General features: G+C 35.1%; 3 protein-coding genes across 6 annotated transcripts; 1 reads left to right on the top strand and 2 right to left on the bottom strand.

The window, feature by feature from the left end:
* Positions 1 to 1,270: 1,270 nt before the first annotated feature.
* On the bottom strand, positions 1,271 to 4,332 carry LOC124178593. Its single transcript, XM_046562047.1, has 3 exons — positions 3,459 to 4,332; positions 1,541 to 1,748; positions 1,271 to 1,454 (listed from the first exon to the last, which is right to left on the bottom strand). The coding sequence occupies exons 1-3, from the start codon at positions 4,330 to 4,332 to the stop codon at positions 1,340 to 1,342; spliced, it is 1,197 nt and encodes a 398-aa protein (XP_046418003.1). The 3' UTR covers positions 1,271 to 1,339.
* Positions 4,333 to 4,527: 195 nt separating this feature from the next.
* LOC124178596 (tubulin-specific chaperone A) lies at positions 4,528 to 8,688 on the bottom strand. The gene is made up of 2 exons (XM_046562053.1): positions 8,173 to 8,688; positions 4,528 to 4,759 (listed from the first exon to the last, which is right to left on the bottom strand). The coding sequence occupies exons 1-2, from the start codon at positions 8,300 to 8,302 to the stop codon at positions 4,533 to 4,535; spliced, it is 357 nt and encodes a 118-aa protein (XP_046418009.1). The 5' UTR covers positions 8,303 to 8,688; the 3' UTR covers positions 4,528 to 4,532.
* A 1,774-nt stretch (positions 8,689 to 10,462) lies between these two features.
* On the top strand, positions 10,463 to 21,599 carry LOC124178594 (arf-GAP with dual PH domain-containing protein 1-like). Of its 4 annotated transcripts, none has more exons than XM_046562050.1 (6): positions 10,463 to 10,610; positions 11,539 to 11,764; positions 12,714 to 12,912; positions 13,114 to 13,473; positions 15,014 to 15,199; positions 16,277 to 21,599. In XM_046562050.1, the coding sequence occupies exons 1-6, from the start codon at positions 10,529 to 10,531 to the stop codon at positions 16,286 to 16,288; spliced, it is 1,065 nt and encodes a 354-aa protein (XP_046418006.1). In that variant the 5' UTR covers positions 10,463 to 10,528; the 3' UTR covers positions 16,289 to 21,599. The 4 variants fall into 4 exon arrangements, with proteins under 4 accessions (XP_046418006.1, XP_046418005.1, XP_046418007.1 ...); XM_046562049.1 differs by having other exon boundaries at positions 15,014 to 15,236; XM_046562051.1 differs by having other exon boundaries at positions 10,464 to 10,610; positions 16,274 to 21,599.
* The last annotated feature ends 1,526 nt before the right edge of the window (positions 21,600 to 23,125 follow it).

Below are 23,125 nucleotides of genomic sequence, written 5' to 3'. Positions count from 1 at the left end.
CAGAAAATAGCGCGCGTGCTCTGAATCAATCAGCAGGATACCAATGAAGATGATAAATCAATTGCTACTGATATGCGACAATGTTGTCACACTGGAAGCTGATTAATCAGTTGGTTGTGGATGTGTCTATTATGAAGAATATACAAGGCTTGAAACACATGATATTGTAACACTTACGGTCTACGTACCTAGCGGAGACATTATATCCATACTACTAGAGTGATGTAGCCATATATAGACGTAGCTCGGAAGTTCTTTATTAACCGTGATGTAATGGAAGTGGTGGAGAAGGAATGCAAGGGGCAAATGACTATATTCGATAATAGAGTAGCTCTGGAATGTACGAATCACACCAAAATTGTAGTATTGGAGAATGACGAAAAGGTATAATTCAGAAGATCGGACAATATGGCATTGTTTTATCAAAGAGACATATCTCATGTGGGTTTCTTCGACCTTATCGTCAAGCTAGCATCCATGCCCAATCCAGAGACGACCAATGGCACTTGCACCACTTGTAGTAATGATACCCTCTTCGCCGTAGCCTCTAATTCAAAAACCGTTGCTTTAATAAAACATTGTCAAGAGTAATTTTAGTCTAATTTTTTTGCAGAGAATCCGTGAGTACCCGGTGGTCCCTACATACCGAAACACTTTGTATGTTCTTCGAATCGCAATGGAAACGTAGCTATTATGGTACAATGTACAACTGTTACAATGTTTTAACAAAGAATGTGCATTGGTTGACAAACAATGTAGCAGAAGTATTATTACTCTGACGGTGAAAATCATAAAAAACAAAGCTTATAGCATTATTTTGTATAATTGGATCTGTGCATTTATAAAAAAAAAACCTTTTGTATATATGTGTAACGCAGAGAAATACGAAATAATTCGGCCGTATACTTTTTGTTTCATAATCTAGTTCAGATTGTGTTATGCGACTTAAGAATTGCGATTTCGCACGTATTCTCGTAAGAACAATAAATTTTAGAATTTTGGAGCCCTGTAGGCACCAAAAAGTTGTCATAAGTATGCACTGCATTGACGGTAGAAATTCCGATATTAACCACCAGTCAGCACTGACATCGACAAAAAAAAATAGCAGACCGTAAAATTCACACTGTTTATCCCGCATCAAGCTTTTGGGATAGATGATTCTAATTTCATACTAACATTCAAATATTTAATTATTCGTACTCCCTAACTGTCTGGATAATAACATTACTTAGAATAATGGATTAAGGTGAGAAAAATTGACGCCAACGTGTTAAATTGAATATAGTATTAACATTATCTCATAGTACAAATAGCTTTACATTAGTGGTAAAAAAGTGATTTATTTTTTGAGGTACTTTTGCCAGGCAGCAGATGAAGGTGGATCTGGCATAACCCAGCCAATTGGTATTGGTGAACCAAATCCGTCGCAGCTGATGTATTTGTCCCACATGGCCCTAACATTGCAAAAACCAAATTGATCAATCAACAATGCAGCATTGTGATTTTATGCTTTATCACTAGATGAAATAGCGTTGAATACCTTATGGTAATGAATCCATGTATATTTCGTTGAAAGATATCCACAGCTGGTAGTTTTCTACCAAACAGTGCACTTTCCCAATCATCGAAAATATTCCGCTTCTGGTTTTCGATTTTTTGGTCATTATTAGTTTTCAACATGAGCCTCAACCCTTGTTCCTCGATTGAGTACTCTCGGTCCATCAGTTTCCATTGCTCCAGTAATTTGTCTGTGATAGGTAATAAAATAAAGGTACACGAACATACATGTACATTATGTAGTGTACAACATGTAAATGCAGGTATAATCGACTGTTTCAAGATTTAGTGAAATATATTTTGTCTGTATGACCAAGGTCTAAACTTGGATTTCGACTGCAAAAAAAATATTTCCAAAGCATGGAATTTTTAACTCAAGTCTAAGAAATACCTGCATGGAGCATGTGATTTTTTTCCATTCAAATAAGATGTAAATAAAAATATAATTGTATCAGTTTCTTTAGGAATTTAAAAAAATAATAGTGAATGCTTGTCTTATATAAAGAGCATTCCAGGAGGTATCAATTAAGACCGGAAGTTGAGATCTTAGATTTGCTCCAGAATTTATCACATGAAAGTTCTAGTCAAAAAACACAAATTCTTCGAAAAAAAAGAAATTACAACCCCTATGTGATATACAGTTACACTTCTCATTTCCAAAGCACCCCGTTTCTAAGAACTGAAAAAATTCAGAAATATTTTATAAAATATAACATTTTTTTAATCTTTGTTATCGAAATGGAGTTTTCATTGCAACAAAAGATGTATAATTTTTTATAATAATTATGGATATTACACATGATTGTTTAGATGATCAAATTATTTTCAAAAATTGTGATGAAATTATGATATTCACGTTGGATCAAGCAGCTACCGGATATTAACAAAATCAGGACTTTTTGTACGTCTTGTTCAAAATAACAGACTAAAGTTGACCTTATTTATATTGAAGTGAAAGCAATCCAATTGTTAAACCGTACTACACGACTATTTTTGAAAATTCTGCTAAGAAACTGGAATGAATTTACAGTTCTAGACGTTATTTGAATGGGAAAGAGTGACATGGTCTGAAGTACATCTTAGACTTGAGCTAAAAATTCCTGTCTGCGATATCCTATTCTCTGGGAGAATTTGCAGTTTGATACAAACTAACGTTAACGTAGTTATGCATTTTATAAAAATTGCTCTTTTGCAACTTTAAGATTACCTGAGAGACAGTAAACCATAATACCAGCAAACATACATATATTTTACCAACTTAACTGCGTCAAAGCCATTCGAATTCTTTTCTGTCAATGTTTCCCTGGATTAACGTTATTTGAATTTGTAGTACTATGAGTGGCATTGAGTTGGTTTTAATTTTGAACTGCTTTGAATTTTTCTGTTAATTGAAATTACAAAATTACGAGGCTGAAGCTAGCAGCCAGAATTAGCAGCCAAACGATCTAATATTCGTTCGATTGAGGTAATGAAAACGGAAAATCAAAATTTTGTGAAATACCTTGAAACCCCAATACTTTTACAGAATTATGAGGATCAAACTGAACTGCATTTTTCTATTTCCAGAAAGTTTAACACGTTTGGCTAACTCTGGCTGCTGTTTCGTCTTCATTATAAAATCTACATTCCACCTTCATGTCCATTATATGTGTAAATAAAGATTTTTGTGTACAATGTAGAAAATTGTATGAAGAAAAAAATGAAATACAGCAAAGTGATGTTAAAGCCAACTTTGCAAGGCTTTTGGTTCACTATTCAGTCCTTGCATCACGCTTACTATCGGTTATTAGTGCTTCTATTTCTGTTAGATTTCAGTGAAATTGGTAATACGAAGAGTATATGCTTTCTATTAAATAGATTAAACCTGCAGATAGCATCAAGAAACAAAAGTCATTAGGTACCGATAATATTTGTAAATGATTCATCAGCTGCAGTCGATAAATGTTCTCCCCTCGCTCTGGCGATGTTCGCTTCAATACATCTCAGATTTTTCAATTCATGCAATAGTGCAAAGAATTTCTTGGCATCATTCCGCTTTCCTCTCACTTCAGCGAGCACTATATCAGCATTTCGCCGCATATCATTTTCCTGTTTCTCTTTTTCAATTATATCTTGCTTCAATTTTATCCAAGCATCTGCTTCGGCATGGAGTTGTATCCTTCTTTCGTGAGCACTAAGTTTTTCAATTTTCCGTAACACTCTTTGCTTCTTCTGGCGTAATCTCTTCTTCTTTCGCTTGTTTATACACGTTGTAATTTCACTCATGACCTTGTCATCTTTGAGTTTACTAAGTGTTTCCAAAATTGAAAATCGCTTATTTTGGGCAGTGTTTATTCTCTCGTTCCATTCATATTCTGGTAAATTCCGATTTTCGGCAAGACTGGCAAAACTTTCTTTCAGTTCTTTATGCAACTTGAAAACAGATACCAACGCACTACGCGCCTCTGAAATTTTTGATATGCAGTCAGAACTATCTTTTTTTATTCTTTTCACGGGGTTCTCATTTTGCTTTAAAAAATTTTCTATCATCCGTTCATCACGTTCTTGCACCTCTAACTTAGCAATCAGAACTGATTTCTCATTATCGACATTGTTACACATTGGATTAAAGTTGATAAATTTGATATTAGTAGATTCAGCATTTGTAATTGATGGATAAATAAAATTTTGTTGCATTTGCATCTCGTAATTTCGATGTATTGGATCAAGCTGGTATTGAAATTGTCTATCGTAGTAGTGAGGTGGTATTTGTGCAAAATTCTGATTTCTATACATTATTGCAGCAACAAAATTTAAATTTGAAATAAAAAAATTAAATAAATATTCTTCGAAAACTTATCACTATGTATGGGAATATTAAGTGTAAATTAGCTTAGTTTCTACTGCAATGGAAAGTATATCGAGAATGCAAAAGAATACAAAAATTGGGTAATGATTAGTCGTTATTCAACCGATGGTAACATAGCTTATACGATTTAACATGTCTTTAAATCTTCTCCTGGCTGTGGAAGCTGGATTTCTGCTTCAAGAATCACTTTTTCTGCTTCAGCGTATGCTTCTGCCTCTTTCAAGTCTTGCTCACTTTCCAAAATTTTTTTCAACTCTTCAAATGCTTTTACCAGTCGACGCTGACAGTCTGGAACCATCATCAATGACTCTTGAAGAACCTCTTCTTGCTTACGTATATCATACTCGTCTTTACCTAGAGCAGATAATTATAGATTACTATTACTATTTTATTTGCAATACCTAAGTGGTATGTATGCGTTACTATTAAACGACTATATATGGGTTTATCAAGTATATTCAAATGATTTAAGCAAATATGTATGTAAAATAGTTTCATGTGTGACATTCAACCACGTATTGTGACATTTAAGAATGTATCCTATTTTAATACAACAATATACCATGTTCACATTGACAATTTGGATGTAACCGACTCGAATTCTTGAAAAGATTTTTTATGGTCTACCTTAAATGAATGAAATTTTCAAGGGTCGTGCTTGGGTAATTCATTTTGTATCATAGGTTATTATTAAATGTGTAAATATTATTCTTGGATATGAAGGTCATAAACAAAAAACATTTTTTTTTTGTCTTAACGTTTCAGCCCAGATGGGGGCGCTCCTCAGAAAAATTTATTTCAGAACATCGACCGAGTGCAAGCTCAGCCGGTAATTAATAGTTATGTTGGGTGTATCACAGAGGTGTAAATAGTACTCAAATGTTCAATATCTTGTCTTCGATTGACAGAATTGGGATGTGCAACGATATTGCACATTTCTAACAGTAACCTATTGTAATACATTGGTTCAACATCTAAAATGCTGGCTTGAGAATAATTAAATGAACAATCAAAATCGATAACATGCCTAGTCAGCGCAGTATAATTATCCTCATGCTCATGAATATTGCGTTTATGTTCAGTTATCCCAGTGTGTAATTGCCTACTTGTTTGACCTATGTAGGACATGTTGCATTGGTTGCAAGGAATTTTATAGATTACACCAGAACGCATATCCAGGAGTAGTGGATCCTTACCAGAGTCAAACGTAGAGGATAGATCATGTGCGTTTTTACCCACAAATTGGATCTTATACTTAGAGAAAATTCTGTTGAGAGACTCAAACAGGCCAGCAACATGTGGGATAGAAACAAAGTTTTTTTTGATTTACTTGTACACCAGATACATCATTGTTGTTGTTAGAACTGATCGCCGACAAAATGGAATTGTATTTACTATGTATATGTTTGTTAAGAAGAGGAGTTGGATAGTCGTTTTTACGTATTACCTGATGAATCAAGGACATATTTTTGTTATGAAATTCAATACTGGAAAGTCGAATCGCTCTATCAACCAAGCAATGAATCGTTCCAATTTTGTAAGATCTAGGATGGTGAGAATGAAAATTTAAGTACCTTTGTGACCAGGTGACCTTATGGAACCAGTCAGTTTTGATGAGCTGGTTAACATTAATGGTCAGAACATCCAAAAAGCTGATTCGACGATTACACTCTATTTCAGAGGTGAATTGTAATCTCCAATGGAATTGATTGAACACAGATAGCATTTCGTCAACTCTATCAGAAGGGACCGCTGTGATTACGTCATGTACATATCTGAAGTAGAAAGGAGGCTCAAAGTCCACTTTGTTTAGACAATGTTGTTCAAGATCATCCATAACCAAATCCGACAAAATTGGAGAGAGCGGCGAGCCCATAGGTAAACCATAGGTTTGAGCATAGTTTTTATTATTAAATTTAAAAATGGCAGCCTTAAAACAAATATGTAATACTTTTATTAGTTCGTTGAGTGGAACAAGAATTTTATCTACCAACTGATGCCAACGCTGCTTCACCGCGTTAATCGCTAACTTTGAGGAATGTTGGTAAACAATGACACTACATCTAGCGAAACCATCACATGATTAGATGGAAGAAGAAAGTTCTTGATAGCTTTAACAAGAGCAAAACTGTCTTTGAGACGTGACACAGGAGGGACAATGTTATTGCCAATCCATTCACTAAGGAAGTGAGCTAGATTGATGGTGGGACTATCTGTGAAAGAAACTGTGATTCTTAACGGTGTATCCGGTTTATGAATTTTAGGTAGCCCGTAAGCTCTAGGTGGTACACAATCAGTATTTGAAATTTGCCGTCTAAGTTGATCAGAAATGTGTTTACTTTTGGACCAATCCATCGTTAATTTTTGAACTTCCTGTTGAAGGGTACACGTAAGATCAAATCTAACAGCTTTGTAGGTGTTTTTGTTGGAGAATTCATGTAACATTTTTTCTTCATAGGTTTGATTATTTATAACAACGGTCGTGTTGCCCTTGTCTGCCTTCAAGAAAAGTAAATCCTGATTATGTTTATGAAAGATCTTAGTTTCTTTAATCTTGTCAAGGATTTTCTTGTTTTCAACTTTTATAAGAGAAGGAGTGTTTACAAACTTTTTTAAGGCATTTGTAAAATCTAGTCTAGCCATATTACGATGGTTAGAGGAAATCAGAGAGATCTTAGATTCGAAGTCAGCGATGAGTTTGTTAGTTGGAATGCGATGGACCTCAAAAGAGGTGCCATATTTGGGTCCCATTTTTAGCACGTCAGCAACATTTACAGGTATTTCAGTATTACTGAGGTTCACAAACCAATTTTCAAAGGTCGAATGAATTGGTTTAGAAGCAGGTCTTTTTTTGTTCTTTATGAGATTAGCTAGCTTGTTAATGTGAAAAGCTTTGTGAGCTGTGAAAGCAGATTCTAATTTTAAATGTTGTGTGTCAAAAAAATTTTTTGACCCCTCGACAGGTAATTCTATTAAAATATCGTTCTCAAGCGCCAGCAAAATATTTTGATATTTACTGATGGCAGCATAAGAGTCACTAATCTCGGGATTAAGTAACGACCTTTGAAATTTTTATACATTATGGTGGTAAGCAGTTCGCAACTTATACATTTTAAAATTAATACCGTTAGAGATTAGCTTAGGGAATTTTAAATGGGTTGGAAAAATAGATTGTTTCTTGCATATTAAAAGAAAGATGCGATGGTTTTTGAGCTTCAACAGAGACTCAGATATGGTGGCCCAACGTAGCAGCTTTCCCGCCAAAGTCTTCCCATATGCAATTCCCATGTTATTATTAAATCATTAACTTAGATCTTACCAATTTCAGACGTCAACTTTATGAGTGTAACTAAGGATTATTTATCCAACTACATTTCTTAGAATTGTCAACAAAACCACCAGATTTGGCAGGTAGATATGCCAAAGTTTGGTGCTCTCTGCATTTATTTACAAAATGAGTAATTATGATGACTGCATTAGCTCGTGAGCTTTAAATTCTTGAGAAGAGCCACAGATTAAAATATGACAGATGATTTTTCGTAACGTCATATATACCGAACCGCATTGTTGGTTTTAGCCTTTTTGTGACTGTGAATTTTGACGTACAAGAAAAATTAGTGAGTCCAAAAATTGCTACAATAGGTTAGGTATCCTAGTTCTATAAAGACTTCGGTTTATTCAGAATTCTGCGCTACAAGAATGCTTCACAGCCATGGCCTCGCCAAATGAGTTAATTGATTAAAGAACACGTGAATATCTGATCTCACCCTGATCTTTGAATTTCTGTATTCTGTCGCGTTGCTGGGCAGCTTCTCTTTCGTAAGTAACTTTCTCTTTGGCGAGCCGCTTCACTACTCCGGTTTTTATCTTTAAAGTGCGAATTCGAGGGTCGGACATCGTAGTTAACCCACTGACCAAATAGGAACCTTAGGTTACACGCAATTTGAATGCTCTAATTTTGAAAAGTTTCAATAAACACGGTTAGAGGAATAGTGACAGTCGTAGATTTTGATAACGCGTGCCTCACACTTGAAGGTTATGTACAGTGTCAGAAACTGTTTCATAGGGTTTCACGATATCCGCTACCAACACCGACGGCAGTTTTGTGTCTCTCTCGCTTCACAGACCAGTTGCGGTCTTCTATCTCACTGTATGCGTTCTGAAGCTCACACTAGAAGCATCACTAATCTCATATTGAGGAGCCACGGATTATTTTTACACCGTGAGAGGAGCATACAGCACCCAAGATCATATCATCAGCCAGACATGGGTTCGCATGTCAGAAAAATTGAATGGTAAGCTATCAACAATTTAAAAAATAGCCAATAGGAATGCACGCTGCAATAACGGCATAGTAAACTGTCGGTCCGATATCAAAGGCTTGTCCTTTTCTACCTCACTTTTTAAACGAAGGTAGCGAACCCAACGTTACCCATAAAATGCTTATTGATGGCGTTTTGATATGTTATTTTGACATAAAACACTCCGAAGGTGCTAATATTGGGAGCTTTCCAGCAAGGAGACACAGTGTGACATGTGTTACACGGTCGAACACTGTGTTTGGTGCTTGTTGGAACGCTTTGAGGTTCTTATTTCAGTCACTAGACTCCGTTCATGCATTATACGAAAAATCTAGGATCATTGAGCGCTCCAGGAAAAAAAAACATTTGTGAAACGCGGGTAGATTATCATTGCATTTAATAAATAAATATAAACAATACCACGCGGCGAAAATAAAATCTCTAACTAAAAAATTGGTAGTAATGAATCCGACACAGTGTCCAACCATGCTCCGCAGCTGTGTCCGACTGTGTCGCTCTGTGTCGTTGCTGGAAAGCTCCCATTACCGAATAGCACAACGCCCACTAGGTCTGCCGGATCTAACGGAAAAATTACCCACAGTTAGCTCCCCCCTCCCCTCCCCGCTCGTCGCCCATAATGCGAGCGGTGATCAAAATGTCGCCAGCCGCTGATGGCGCTGGTAGTCAAGTGTCTCATACAGTCAATTGAGTCAATACATACATTTCAATGGGCAGGTGGGTTCACGACCACGGTCTTACATACAGGTCTGGAAACTCCATTGGTGGGGGTATGTCGCTTATTGAAGCAATTTTTGTGTTCACTAGTCGCCACTAGGTTCGTTGCGATCTTATCAACAGCGGCGGCGGAGCCGGGTGGAGTCCAAACAAGACCGTAGTATCGCATATACCTATGTATATGGGTATTTGCACACTCACGCTCAGTCATCGTGTTATTGTTATCCTGGTAACTAGACCGCAGTGACAACTGGTGGTGCCAGTAGAATCGAAATTTGCACTCGCTAAGCGACACGAATAATCGTGGCTTCCAGCATAGGAGTTTCCAGATCTGTATATAAGACCGTGTTCACGACTATCAGTGCCACATAATATAGATATAAGCGATGGGACGTGATGACGACATTACGTGATCATATTTTCGTAGTAGGACAGAAGCGTACGTTGCCGCATGTGTCCGGGGGGTAGCTCTAATGGGTGACTGTTTCTGATAGGATATGGTTACTCGATACAGCCAGCCATGGCTGATGGCAATGCTTTACATTTGCTTTATGGAGCTAATAATGGAAATTGAATCGGTAGTAATTGAAAATTTCTATACCGAAGCTCTCGTCAGTGACCCTCAGCGGCTTTCTCTGAGCTTCAAAATGTCCCATTTAGCTGGGTATCTTTAGTAATCCTCAGTCAACGGTGGAGTAAGCGCTAGCTGGCGGGTACGGAGCCTAGGTATAAGGAGAACGATCGACATAAGCTTTTGGGCTTTATTTGCGGCCAAAATAACGAGCCCAATCATTTTCTCACACTGTCCACCAGGATGGCGCTTCTGATGTTAATGTCAGGTCCATGCACTGTGCATGGCGTCAGTTTGTTATTGTTTGTATCACGTGACCACAGATTTCCCTTTCTTAATTGCATCACGTGATCACCACATGATCACGGCATTCCCCTTCTACACCTGACATTGGCAACATCAGCGCCTCTAGTGCAGAAAGATTTGGATGCAATTATTCGGCCGTTTCTTACACAGTACGATCGTTCCCCTTGTAACTAGGCACTGTGTTGGCGGGGTCAAAACGAGTGTATCAAGATGGCGGACTCGAACGAAAAGTTGTTAGCAGAGCTCCTAAAAAAACCTGGAAATAACGTCTGTGCTGATTGCGGAACTAAAAGTAAGTATATTTACCGTAGACACATAGAATATTTCAATTATGTTCATACAAATACATTGACGTCAACATCTCGCGGTAGACGTGAAAAAGTAACGAGGGATGTTCCTGCATAGCGTACGATGCGCGTATTTTACGGGGAGGTGACTGCTTGTCAAGCTGTCAAGGAAAAGTAGAAAAACTAATGTTTCACTTCATATTCCATTCTAAGTTTTTATCACTGCGTTTCTTATCAACTGTCGACTATCGGTATTCAATACATGTTCTGGTTTGACTAGCTTGTATTCAAATCAAAAATGCGCAGTTACTGTACAAGAAGATTGTGAAGAATCCAAGTATGCCTGAATGTACTTTCGTAATATGTTCAATCACACTCGCGCTTTACTTTGATTCAAGTTTTCACAGGTATCTTGTACAACATTGCTTTAATCCAATACTTGCACGAGTCTAGAGAAGCAGTTATGATAGCTAGCTAAGACATCAACCACTATTTACATTTTGTTCTTCACGGAGTTGCATTTAATAGAAAATGTAATTCAGCATTAGTAATAAGCATTCATAAATGAATCATATCATTTGAATCATCATTGTTGCTCCATGTTACTAATACCCGGTAAATTCGCTTTACCAACTACATTTTTTTTCTAGATTTTGTAGTTGAATTCAAAATGCCTTTCAAGCTGTAGTATGTAAGAAAAATAGTTAACAACCTAATTTTTTTCTCTAAACAATTTTTGTGGAAAAACTTTTACCTCTGCTCCCTGAATATTTTGTTTTATTACCGTTTACGAAATTCCAGAAAATTCTGATATTGCAAAATGACGATTTCTCCTGAAAGTGCATCTATACATTAACGTTACAAAGTTTAACCTTATTAAAAAATAATGTTGCTTTAATTGACTTTAGTTTTCTGAATGATCTGCATTTTCAGATCCAGAATGGGCTTCATACAATATTGGAATCTTTGTGTGCACAAGGTGTGCCGGTGTGCATCGATCTATGGGGGCTCACATATCAAAGGTGAAACATTTAAAGTTGGATCGATGGGAAGACTCTCAAGTAACTCGCGTTCGCGAAGTTGGTAATAATGTGGCACGACTTCATTATGAAGAACGAGTACCTTCTTGTTATCGAAGGCCCAATCAAGATGCACCACAGTAAGTCACTTTTCCAAGTAACATGTATGATCTCTGAACCGTAAAATCTTTGCGGACTATTGTCATTCTGAATTATCCTGTTGAGTTCTGGTGAGAAAAATAGTATGATTGAATTATGTCTTATATGTCTTGTATTAATTGAAGAGCCCAAAACGTTGTGTACAAATGTTGCCATTTTTTACCTTTATAGCGTTTTATGACATCTTTCATTCTTTTTTTCACATTTTCTTTATATTCCATACTTGGGAAATTTATCTTGAAGTTGACGTTATATAAGTACCAAGAACCAATAGGAAACCACTTATCTAAACAGGACATGGTGTAATACCACAATGTACATACCGAGCAATAACAAGCTAGCCATTATGACAGGATTGCGTTGAGATTTATGTGATTTTTAATATACAGATGTATTATGATGTATATTACTTGTAAGTGATATTTTATAACACCTCAAATTATAATTTTCCAAATTTTATAGCCAGCCAATAGCTATTACTTAATTTCCCAACAGGGCCAAAGTTTGCAAAGTTAATGTATCTATGGATTTCTAGAAAAACTCGTTATTTTGCAACTTTAGGATTGTCTGGAATTTATAAATCTATAACACAGTATGAAAATACTAATATTTCGAAAATTAAACTCCTTCAAAGTTATTCTTAAGTTGCAAAAAAGTAATTTTTTTTTCAACAATTCATGACATTAACGTTAATAACTTTAATGTTTCCACTTACCATGAACTAACAATCAGTAGGGAATTACGTGCATAAAATCTTATTTTGTAAGGTTGATATACAAAACTATACTATTAGTTTCATGGCCATAGAGATAGACTTGTAGAATCTGCAGAATATGCTATGAAGATTCAACCGAGTATCCTGATAAATTATCTTTAGTTGTTGATAATCATGTAACGTCCAATCCTATGAATGATGCTTGTGTTGAATAGAGTACTAGTGGAGCAATGGATACGAGCTAAATATGAACGTGAAGAATTTTGTCACCCAGAAAGACAGAATCATTATGTTTCTGGATTCATGGAAGGATTCTTGATGAAGCGAGGAAAAGAGGACTCAAAATATCACCCACGAAAATTTGTTCTGTCAGAGGCCGACGACACGTTAAAATATCATGTCAAAGAGAACAAGGTGAAAATGATTTAATTAGGTAATAATAGAAGAAAAAAAAATTCTCTTTAAAATAAATCAGGTGGACTTAAAAATGTATGGATATATTTCGTTATATTTAAATAGGCATTCAAAGTCATAAAATATCATAATGCTATAAGAAACACGATAGTAAATATTAACGATATTACAGAAAGTAATGGGCATTTTCTTAATTTCAAGGAACCAAAAGCTGTACTCAGGATATCAGAATTAAATGTTGCATTTGCACCTGCAAAAACTGGCCTTCAAAATAGCTTACAAATTTCTTTTATGAAAGATGGGACCACAAGACATCTTTATGTCTATCATGAAGATCCTGAAGTTATAACAAACTGGTACTTGGCCATTAGATGTGCAAAGCTGCATCGCTTACAAATAGCATATCCTGGAATCTCAGAATCTGAATTACTTTTGCAACTGACAAGAGATTTTGCCCGAGAAGGGTATCTGTGGAAAACGGGTCCAAGGCATTCAGATGCATATAAGAAAAGATGGTTCACTCTAGATGGTCGGAAGCTGATGTACCATGACGAGCCTATGGTAAGGTCATATTCACTTTATGAACTGTAAACTCTCTATTAAAACTGAGCACAGATCAAATTGTTAACTTATCGACCACGATGTGATGAAAAAAAGTTTGGCATAGTTTGTTGTTCATGGAAATGACGAATTTAGGGGTTTAATGACAGGTTCTAGTGTGTGGAATTTTCATTCCAAAACACGATGATGAATAAAGCACTATATAAATAGAACATCATATTAATCTCTGGCCACATATTGAGTACAATTTAAAATTATTTTTGACTCGGAAATAACGTTTATACTGGTGCGTGGGAACGTTTTTACACTAATATTTATAATTATTAGGTTAATTTATAATTTCAGAAAGTATTCAAAATCAAATGCTCTTAATGGTCAGGCCGACCCTCAATATTGAAATTAGTATGCTTCTTATATTTCTGCAAGTTTTTTGTGACGGATGTGTGGTTTTCACATTAAGATTATTATAGATTCGACCACAATTACGTTCGCATTTTCTTACTGTTTCCAAACATGAGTTATTTGTACTGAATAGAGGTATAAGTTTTTGCTTCAATTTAACTGATTTGATTACTTGAAGGTACAATTTTACAATAAGTTTGCATCTCTTTCGTGGCAACAACATGAAAAAATCAAAGTCAAAGAACACTTCATATTTTTGTTTGTACACCTTACTACCCTCAAAAGTAAAAAATCAACGTTTTGATTGTTTTTATTATTGTTAATTATATTTACGTATTGAACCGATCAGCAAATGTTTAATTTGTTGAATTCATTTAAGTGGGCAACTTGTGCAATAAAAAACTCATTTAATTGTTGTGGATAGTGACATTCACGAAAATATGAAGGTATTCTTGAATCCTCAACCTTGTCAAACTGTTATTGTCAAAGGGTTGCAAATTTATTTTAAAATTATACCTAGGGCTAGTTTAATCAGTTATGTTAATGCAATCACAGCTTTCGTGTCAACTTGCATGGACAAAATAGAAGTTGTGAACAAGCAACAGCCCATGTACTTTATTTAGTTGTGGTGGAGACCACATGGAGATACCAATCTACAAATTGCTTGTCCTAGCATAAACATATCCAATGAATATTATAATTAGGATACCAAAATCGTAAATCGTATGAAAAAAAAAGCATTCGTCGCAATAATTTGTGCCTAATTTTAAGCACTGTTCTGAATGACGAACAAAACATCGATATTCACATTGAAAAACTGCAAAAGTTTCACATGAGAATATATTTTACACCGATTTTTTATTTATTTTTATCGCAGTGAAACGAAATCGTATTTAAAACAATTTTTTTTTTCACTCAAGTACTACAGTCAAATTCATTTCACTACAGTTTGAAAAAATACACAGCATAGTTTTAATACATACTGACATGCCCTAGAGTTTAAAAGAAATCTGTGGCAACAAAGGTAAAAAGTATTTCAAATTTAGAAAAAATCATCCGCATTTGCTGTTATATTTGATTGATTGATTGTAGTGTTGAAAGGAAAATCATTACAATATTCGTGGATTTACTGTGTTAGGATGCACATCCAAAAGGAGAAATTTTTTTGGGATCCACCATGGATGGCTTCGCTGTAAAACTGGGTGTACCAACCGGTGCTAAGGATCAGGGTTTTTCCTTTACTCTTGAGACACCTGACAGAAGTTATTTACTTTCGGCTCAAAGCAACGATGATAGGACGCAGTGGATGAGCATCATTCAAAGGGTGATTGAAAAACCATTGACTCCACATGATATGTCGAGTTAGTACCACTTTCAATGTCATATTTCATGGTTTAGCTATCAAAGTAAAAGACAACCTATAGACAGCGTGACGATAACAGCAAGAAAACGGGAAAGCGGAAGTAGTCAGGGAATCTTACGGGAAAGTTTCAATTCTACACGTTGAGTCTTATACAAAGCTTTCTAAATTATAGTACACGCAATTCGACCTACAGGCAATTTATCCTACATGTAATTAAAACTACACCTTTCGTATTTACGCTGCTCAGTTTTATAATGTTGAATTCTGTACCGGTCAGTCCTATACAGCGCAGTCCTGCACCATTCAGTCTTTCATAATTCTTCAGTCCGCTACCGTTCAATCCTACATCCCTCATTCTTACATGGTTAAATCCAACATCGTTCAGTCCTACACGGGGCTTACTATGCTTTCAATTTCCAACTTCTCATTACAATCATGTATTCGATTATATTCCCCATTTTCTAAATTCCTTTCTTCGCCTGTTTAACGGGTATGCTACATCAAGATTGGATCGGATTAAGTTTAATTGGTAAAAGTAGAAAAAGGGAGGCCAAATGAGACAGTACAAGTACGCATGGTGTAAGAATCAGTAGTTATATTATTTGTGATGCAAGAGCCCGGTCTATCTTCTTTTGAAAATCCGTAAAATTGCAGTTTTACAGATTGCAACTATTATTTTCCTGTTTTCCTAAACCGCTCTCTCATCATTTCACGGAAGTTATCTTGAAGCAGTTTGCAAACAAACTTGAAGAGATGAATAACCCTGTAGTAAGGTTGTTCCTAAAAATTCTAACACATAAATCAATTAGAAAGTTTTTCGCCCAACAATAATTGTACGACTATGAGTTGAAATTCGATCAAGATTTTGAATTTCTAAAGAAATTTCTGCAAGTCGTTAGTAATCAAAACTAATAATTGAAAACATATTGCAGTGTAAAATTATTCATTATTCGTAATCTGTTGTTTATATTTTACCGGTACTTTATCAATGTTGCAATGGTTCCAATGATTAATCTGAATTTCTGGAATTTTCAGTAGCAGCGCGTTTAGTGAGGAAACGCACAGCAAGTGGTACCATGAATATTTTCTCATCGGTGAGGTAGGGCTGGACCCCCTTAGTCATCTGTCATAATTAGTAAATACTGTTAACTAGGAGATCGAATTAAACTAGACGTAACATGAGTTATGATTCATTGAAAAAGGACTATTTAGTCCAGATTTTTATACTTAATAGAAGCCTCATTGCACGATACTGTGCTGTACTGAAGCATTTTGTGAAATGTGCAGATCTCTATGTACAATTCAACTAAACCGAAAATCGGCTTGCGGTAGTAATTTTTTAATGGTACTATGAGCCTTCATACCAGATAACATAGTTTCTCAGCAGTGATTGTGAAGAAGAGCGTAAGTACTAAAGCACAAGAGTCAACTCAAAGTTACATGTACAGCTGTTGTTCAGAACAAGCTTTAATAGCACATGAAATTTGCAAAATATTATAAGACTGGTAATGAAACTATTTACATGCAGTATCGGTGTCCGTTTAATTTAGAGTTTTTGTATTACTATATCATTATAATTGGGAAATCAGAGAAATGTAAATGCTGATATCTTGAAACATATAAGGTTTAGTGCGTATACAGTCTACCTTTTATAGACATGTAGATCTAGTTGCTTTGCGAAATCTTTTACAAATAACACGCGATATAAAAATAAATTAGCATCATTATTAAAATCATGTCTTATTCATTAAAGTAATAATTATTCCCAGATATCAAATTAAACACAACAAACTTGGAACAAATTCAGATCATACCTACGTCTGTTTTATTTGTTTGACACATACGTATGTATGCCATGTGTACAAATAATATAGTTGTGTGCATATCGACGGGTCCTAATAAAAAAGGCGTATCTCCTGATGGTCATGAATATTTTCTGTAATAAAAACCTGCTGTTCAAATCAAATTCAATTCGATCAGGTTTAGTTACAATATTTAATTCTTTGCATCATAATGTTTTTGTTTTAACAGTTCCAGTCAGTACTGTCAATATATCCTCAATTTTTAATGTGAAGTCCATCAATAAATATCCAAGTATTAGAAGTTGGTAGACAACGATTTAAAGGTAGCCTAATACTTTTTTTATTTATCTCACTGGGATACGTTTTCATACGTTAGGATCCATTGATCGCATGAGTTGCAAAAATATACTTACAACGTTATCATTACAAATTTGAATCTGAACCTTGAGAAGAAGTTAACAGTTGCATTGAACAATTGCGTAAGAGGCTTGGAGAGCACATCAGTACTCCTCGGCTGGATCTCGGGTGGCTTTCGCCGTATAACCACCGTTTATATCTGTTAGGATGCATATTCTATGGAATTTTGGTGTTAAATAAAAACGCTTTGCTGTGTGAGCGTATCAGATTAAATCACAATATTGCCCGGCATAGACATAACAACCGGACTGATACGCTTCTCGCACCAATTCCTCGCACGTCAATCTTGCAGCACTCATTCCTAGTTGTTGGCACTACCTTTTGGAACTCCCTACCGCCAATTGTTACTACTTCGATGTCATTGGAAGTGTTTAAAGCAGCTTGCTTCAATCATCTTATGGCAATTGAGCGAGCTGATGTGAGCGCGTTGGATTAATGTGCAGTTACATGCCTGTGTTTAATTTGAGTCCTGAATCTGTGAATCACTATTATGTGCAAACGTGCTTTTTTATTTTTATTTTAGGCAGCCTAGTGCAATTTAAGCTTTATTATTTTCTTTTTCTTATTATTGACAATTGACGTTGAGAGACCATACATATAGTACTATTATTATTCTTAAAATGTTTTTTTTTTTTTTTTTTATTGCTTATTGTTAACTACGATTTTCAATTATTCTTTCAACTATTGTTCTTATTGTATGCTCTGTATATTTTTTGTATTTTCTTTAGGCCGTTAGAGAATTTTAATCCTACAGCCTGTTTAATAAATTACATTACATTACATTACATTATTAACGCAATAATGCTATTCTTCAATTCAGTACGTGTGGTCAATTGTAAGGGGATTTCGAACAATGTAGATGTAATTATTTTTCACTGGATATGTGAATTAATTAGTAGCTATAAAGGAAATGTAACATGACCACATTAACAAATTATATAGTGAATAGCGGAAGAAAGAAAATAATCGATTAGAAAATAAGAATAATTTTTTGCAATATTATTAAATCTGGCTTTATTTCAGAAGTCAAGTACGATGTTTTTTGCACCAAAGTTTCATTAAAGGTTAATTTTAATTCATCATTTCACTACCTGTTACAAATAGATGTTTTCATTTAGAATAACGATACAGATAGATGGATGAGAAATATTGCTCTTTTATAAATAAATGATGCATATTGTGTATTCATGATGATCTAGTAGAGTAGTACATCTTTTTGGTGCATCATTCGCGAATTCATATTTAATCAGTGTAATTTTGAATTTGTTGCGAGCTCCTTAATGTCCAACATCTATGGAGGCTCATAAACTTAATTCAATGAACTTTGAATATGTAACACAATTAGAATACTAGTTTCTTCAAAAGTAAGCTATATTGAAAAAAGTGTTTATTTCTAATTCTAATTGATGAGAAAAAATCTATTGTGCAGCGGTAATTTTTGTTAGAAGTACATGAATATATCTATCATCCAATTCATATCCTGTCTGAAATTAGATGTAAGTGAACAAAAATTTCTAATTCATAAGAGGCCTATGATGCTGTATATGGGGTATTCCCTGTCAACTACACCAAGTTATGACCCTCATGTTTTCTGCATTTTACGAAATTTTTGTTAGGTGTAATAGGACTCCCAAAACGCATGACTCCATTTTTTTACATTTCTTTAAAAAATTCCCTACAAGTAATGACTAAAAAGTCCTGAAGAAACAACCTAATTGTAAAATGTGAGGAAAAAAAATACCAGAAACGCTGCATTTTATTCCAATCATTTTAGCATAAGGCCCATGATGGTAAACGATCTACTTTTAGGTGTCTAAACACCTACAACATTTTGTATGCAACTAAAAGCAGAAAAATGTTAGTTTCTTATAGTGTCTATTAAAATTACATACTGAATGTTTTTCGGTCAGCAGGAATTCTTTTACAATCGCTTTATATAAGTGGTGTCACTACGTTCAAATTTTTAAAAGACGTTTACCGACTTCTTAAAGTGTTTTAAAAAATCGGAAAAGTTGCAACTTTAGCCAAACATAGAAGAAAATTATATTTTTGGTTAAATATAAATGTTCTTGTTGCCTAAACACCCCTAAAGAGGTTATTTACCATCACGGATCTTGTGCCCAAATGATCGGAATAGGGTATAATACTTTTGGTATTTTTCCAGATTTTACAATTAAGGCGTTGCTTCACGACCTTTGATAGTTTTTGTTTGTAGGAGATTTTTCAGGGAAATGTATTAGGAAAAATAATTCTCATTCAGGTGTTTTTGAGGTTTTATTATACTCACAAAAAATTTTAGGAAAAATGAAGAATATGAGGATCAGGATCTGGTCTAGTTGACAAGAAATGCCCCATATGTATCCGTACTGCAACTATTGCGGTAATCAACGAGTCCTACAGAAAAAGACGTATTATAAAGATCTAAAATGAAGTGTCTCAGAGAGATGAATAGAAAAATCGTATTTCAGAACGATGAATACTGTAAAGATTCTGTGAAGTAGGCTCTTCGAGTTTTGCATGGGGACTATGTGTTTTGCGTTAAGCATTGTAACTTGGTTTTATAGTTAGCATGCAGCCTTACTGAATTCTCACGATGTAGCTATACATCATTTCAAATCTGTATAATGGTGATGTCGGGTACAATTTTTCTTTTCATCTCGTCAAGATACGTCTTTACTATCTAAACCCATCGTAGTAGACACATAATTGAATAACGAAAGAACATCGATGGCTTGCAACAATAGGTATACAATAAACGACTGAACTATTCTAAAAAATTATATACTTAGATCATAAAAACTGAAATAAAATAAAAACGGATTGAAAAAAAAAACAAGTTTTAAAAGAAATTGAAATTTTAAATTGACCTAGCCAAGTACTGAGCTACACTGAATCGAAAAATAAAAATGTAATGTAATAATGTTCATATAGTTGTACACCCATTTTCTGTACACAAGAATATTACCGCATATTGACAATGAGAAAAAAGGTTGATTGGTTCAACAACACCTTCTTTTTGTTAATTACAAAGAAAATGTATTAGCTGATGAAAAAAAATGTTTTCCATTCTAACAAATACAATGCGATTGGGAAAAAATAACTTTGTTTTGCCACCCATGATAAAATTATAGTTGCTCTAAACAATTCTTTTTCTCAACGTGCTGTTTGCGATTGTTTTCCAAAGAGAGTTACTTCTTGTCTTTGCAAAACTCGATCTTTCAACTGTTTTATACTCAAACTGATAAGTATATTGTTGAAATGATGATACGCAAATTAGGTGACAAACTGAAATTATAGTCATTGTCACCTAATTATGTACTTCCGAGTAATGTCGATTTTGACTTCCCTTGTTTTAGCAGGTCAGAAATAAGGTTGGTTCTGGTACTCTTCGACCAATAACAGCGATACATTTAGCTAGCACGACATGTGTTGTTCAATGCGCGCAAGTCAAATACCAGCGAGACCTACCTCACTTCTGACTTGCTAAAATTAGAAGGCTCAGAATTGTTTTTACTAGGCTGTACGGCGAACTTGTAATTAATATTGTTACTATGTAATGTTATTGTATACAAACACTCTTTAAATTATTTTATATACACAGCAACTATTATAAATTTGATAATACAGAGGCGATGCCGAAAAACTGTTAATCTTTACACTTGACATTTTTTTGACATCCATATTGCAGGTGGCTCAATCACCAAAATATTAGGAAGTACGTATATTTTCATATAAAAAATTTCAGACCAGGTCAAGGACTGAATAAGAAGAAAAAAAAAACATGATTGAAATCTGAATTTTTGATGCAGGGCTCATGGAAGGATTACCCACGAATAACTTATATCAATAATATCTTTACATTCACTCAATAGATGTTTACAAAAAGACGAAATGTGAACTTAAGTTTATTCACATTCCAATACAAGTGAAGATTTTACAATACAATTAAAGAGAGCTATATTCGATCGTATCATCACAATTAAGACTTTGTACTTCCCAGGTCCTTGTGAGTCAATGGGACCCCACGTGCAGACGAAGGGTTAAAAAATCCTAACCAGGCCCTGTTGACGCTGGTTTATGGGCCGTTTCATAGAAAACCCTCTTGATTCAGCTTAGTCACTCATTGAATCTAGAAGGGCAAGTCTTCTGAACAAAAAGATTTCTCCAAAAGTTCAACCGGTCCGACGGTGCTCCAAAATCCTTCCGACAAGTAACTGAGTCGATTGGAAAGAGATTTATTTAGTTATCAATTCCTTGCTGTTATTTGCTATTAAAATCTCATGTAAATTTCAGGTTATGAAGTTCGCAAACCATCAACAGCAACTAAGCATTTTTTCAAGAATATGAACATTTTCTACTGTTTGGATGGATAAAAGTCAAACTGTACTGGTCTCCTTAATAGGAGGAAACTGCATCGGCGGAATGTACATACAGTTCTGTATGCGACAGATAGTGCAAATGCACTACTAATATCTACTGATGTTCCACATGTGTAAATATATTCTACTTGCTCTATTGGGAAGTGTGGCATGAGCGTGTTCTACACCTCAGCATCTGCAAGAAAAAATTTCAACTAACGATAGTAGGGTCAGTGGAACGCTTGATTGGCTGGAACAATCCTACTGTCGATACTTCGATCGTCGTCCGCAGTTTAGCAGAGCAGACTATCAGAGTTCCCTAACAGCTCCCAATTGGAAATGATTCTATTTGCTGATTTTACTAATCACAAAACCTAGATGTAAGGAGAATGATCGTAATGTATAAGAAACGGTTGAAAAATTGCAGCCAGATCTTTCTACACTAGAGGCACTGGCGTTGCTAATGTCAAGTTTAGAAGGTAAATGCCATGATCACTCGATACAAACAACAACAAACGGACGCCTTGAACCTCAGGGTCGATCATGTAATCTCACTTTTCACATTTCTCATCATCCAAGCATTTTGTTCAGTTGACTGAACTTTGCAAACCAATCATAGTACTTGGATGGTAGGAAATGTGAAAAGTGAAATTACATAATCGATCATCTGACATCAAAGTTAGCAGCGCTACCATGATGGTAGGACATTATGAAAAAATGATAGGGCTCCTTTTCTTGGCTGCAAATAAAGCCAAAAAGACTACGTCGATTGTTGTTATATCTAGGCTCCGTGTTATTAATATTTCATACAAATAAAAATGCCGAAAGGGATTGATTTCCAAGCCAGATTAAAAGTTGAGCTTACAAATACATGCGAAATGGCTCTTACTGTGAAAAAGGCTTTAATAGTTCTTTTAGAGGCAAGTGCGCATAAACAGCGTACTGTCTGTGCAATCCTTGGTCAAAAGAAGCAGTGGTGACAGAGAATTGACGCAAAGCTTGATGAGTCAGGTTTATGTTGGCCAAGTGATTTATCCTACTTCCCTGTTTTCTATAGTTCGAAATCCAATATGACGTCTTCATGAGATTATGAGTTTGCTGCTCACATAAATGGTATAAACAAGAACATCTGGAAAATTCTTCAAAAAATCCTATTAATGCACTTGTCATAATGTTGACGTGCATTCGACTTATTAAAGCAGGCATAACGTCGATGGATAAGAAACTTGACTCATTGTTAGAATGCGACAGGAAGTTAGCAGAATGGTGAATGTTCCCCTGACATGAGTTAGTAGGTTCTGAGTTAATAA

This window comes from Neodiprion fabricii, chromosome 3 (genome assembly GCF_021155785.1).
Source record: "Neodiprion fabricii isolate iyNeoFabr1 chromosome 3, iyNeoFabr1.1, whole genome shotgun sequence".
Taxonomy (NCBI): Eukaryota; Metazoa; Arthropoda; class Insecta; order Hymenoptera; family Diprionidae; genus Neodiprion; species Neodiprion fabricii.
The sequence above is the reverse complement of the archived record's forward strand: the minus strand, read 5'-3'. Positions and strand labels throughout refer to the sequence as shown.

Coding starts and splice junctions, on each gene's coding strand:
- LOC124178596 (XM_046562053.1), bottom strand. CDS start 8,302: ATGTCCGACCCTCGAATTCGCACTTTAAAGATAAAAACCGGAGTAGTG. Junction 4,760..8,172: donor ACAGAAATTCAAAGATCAGG/GTGAGATCAGAT, acceptor TATCTGCTCTAG/GTAAAGACGAGTATGATATA.
- LOC124178594 (XM_046562048.1), top strand. CDS start 10,529: ATGGCGGACTCGAACGAAAAGTTGTTAGCAGAGCTCCTAAAAAAACCT. Junction 12,913..13,113: donor ATCATGTCAAAGAGAACAAG/GTGAAAATGATT, acceptor CTTAATTTCAAG/GAACCAAAAGCTGTACTCAG. Junction 15,237..16,273: donor GACTCCACATGATATGTCGA/GTTAGTACCACT, acceptor TGGAATTTTCAG/TAGCAGCGCGTTTAGTGAGG.
- LOC124178593 (XM_046562047.1), bottom strand. CDS start 4,332: ATGTATAGAAATCAGAATTTTGCACAAATACCACCTCACTACTACGAT. Junction 1,749..3,458: donor ATCATTTACAAATATTATCG/GTACCTAATGAC, acceptor TACCTATCACAG/ACAAATTACTGGAGCAATGG. Junction 1,455..1,540: donor CATGGATTCATTACCATAAG/GTATTCAACGCT, acceptor TTGCAATGTTAG/GGCCATGTGGGACAAATACA.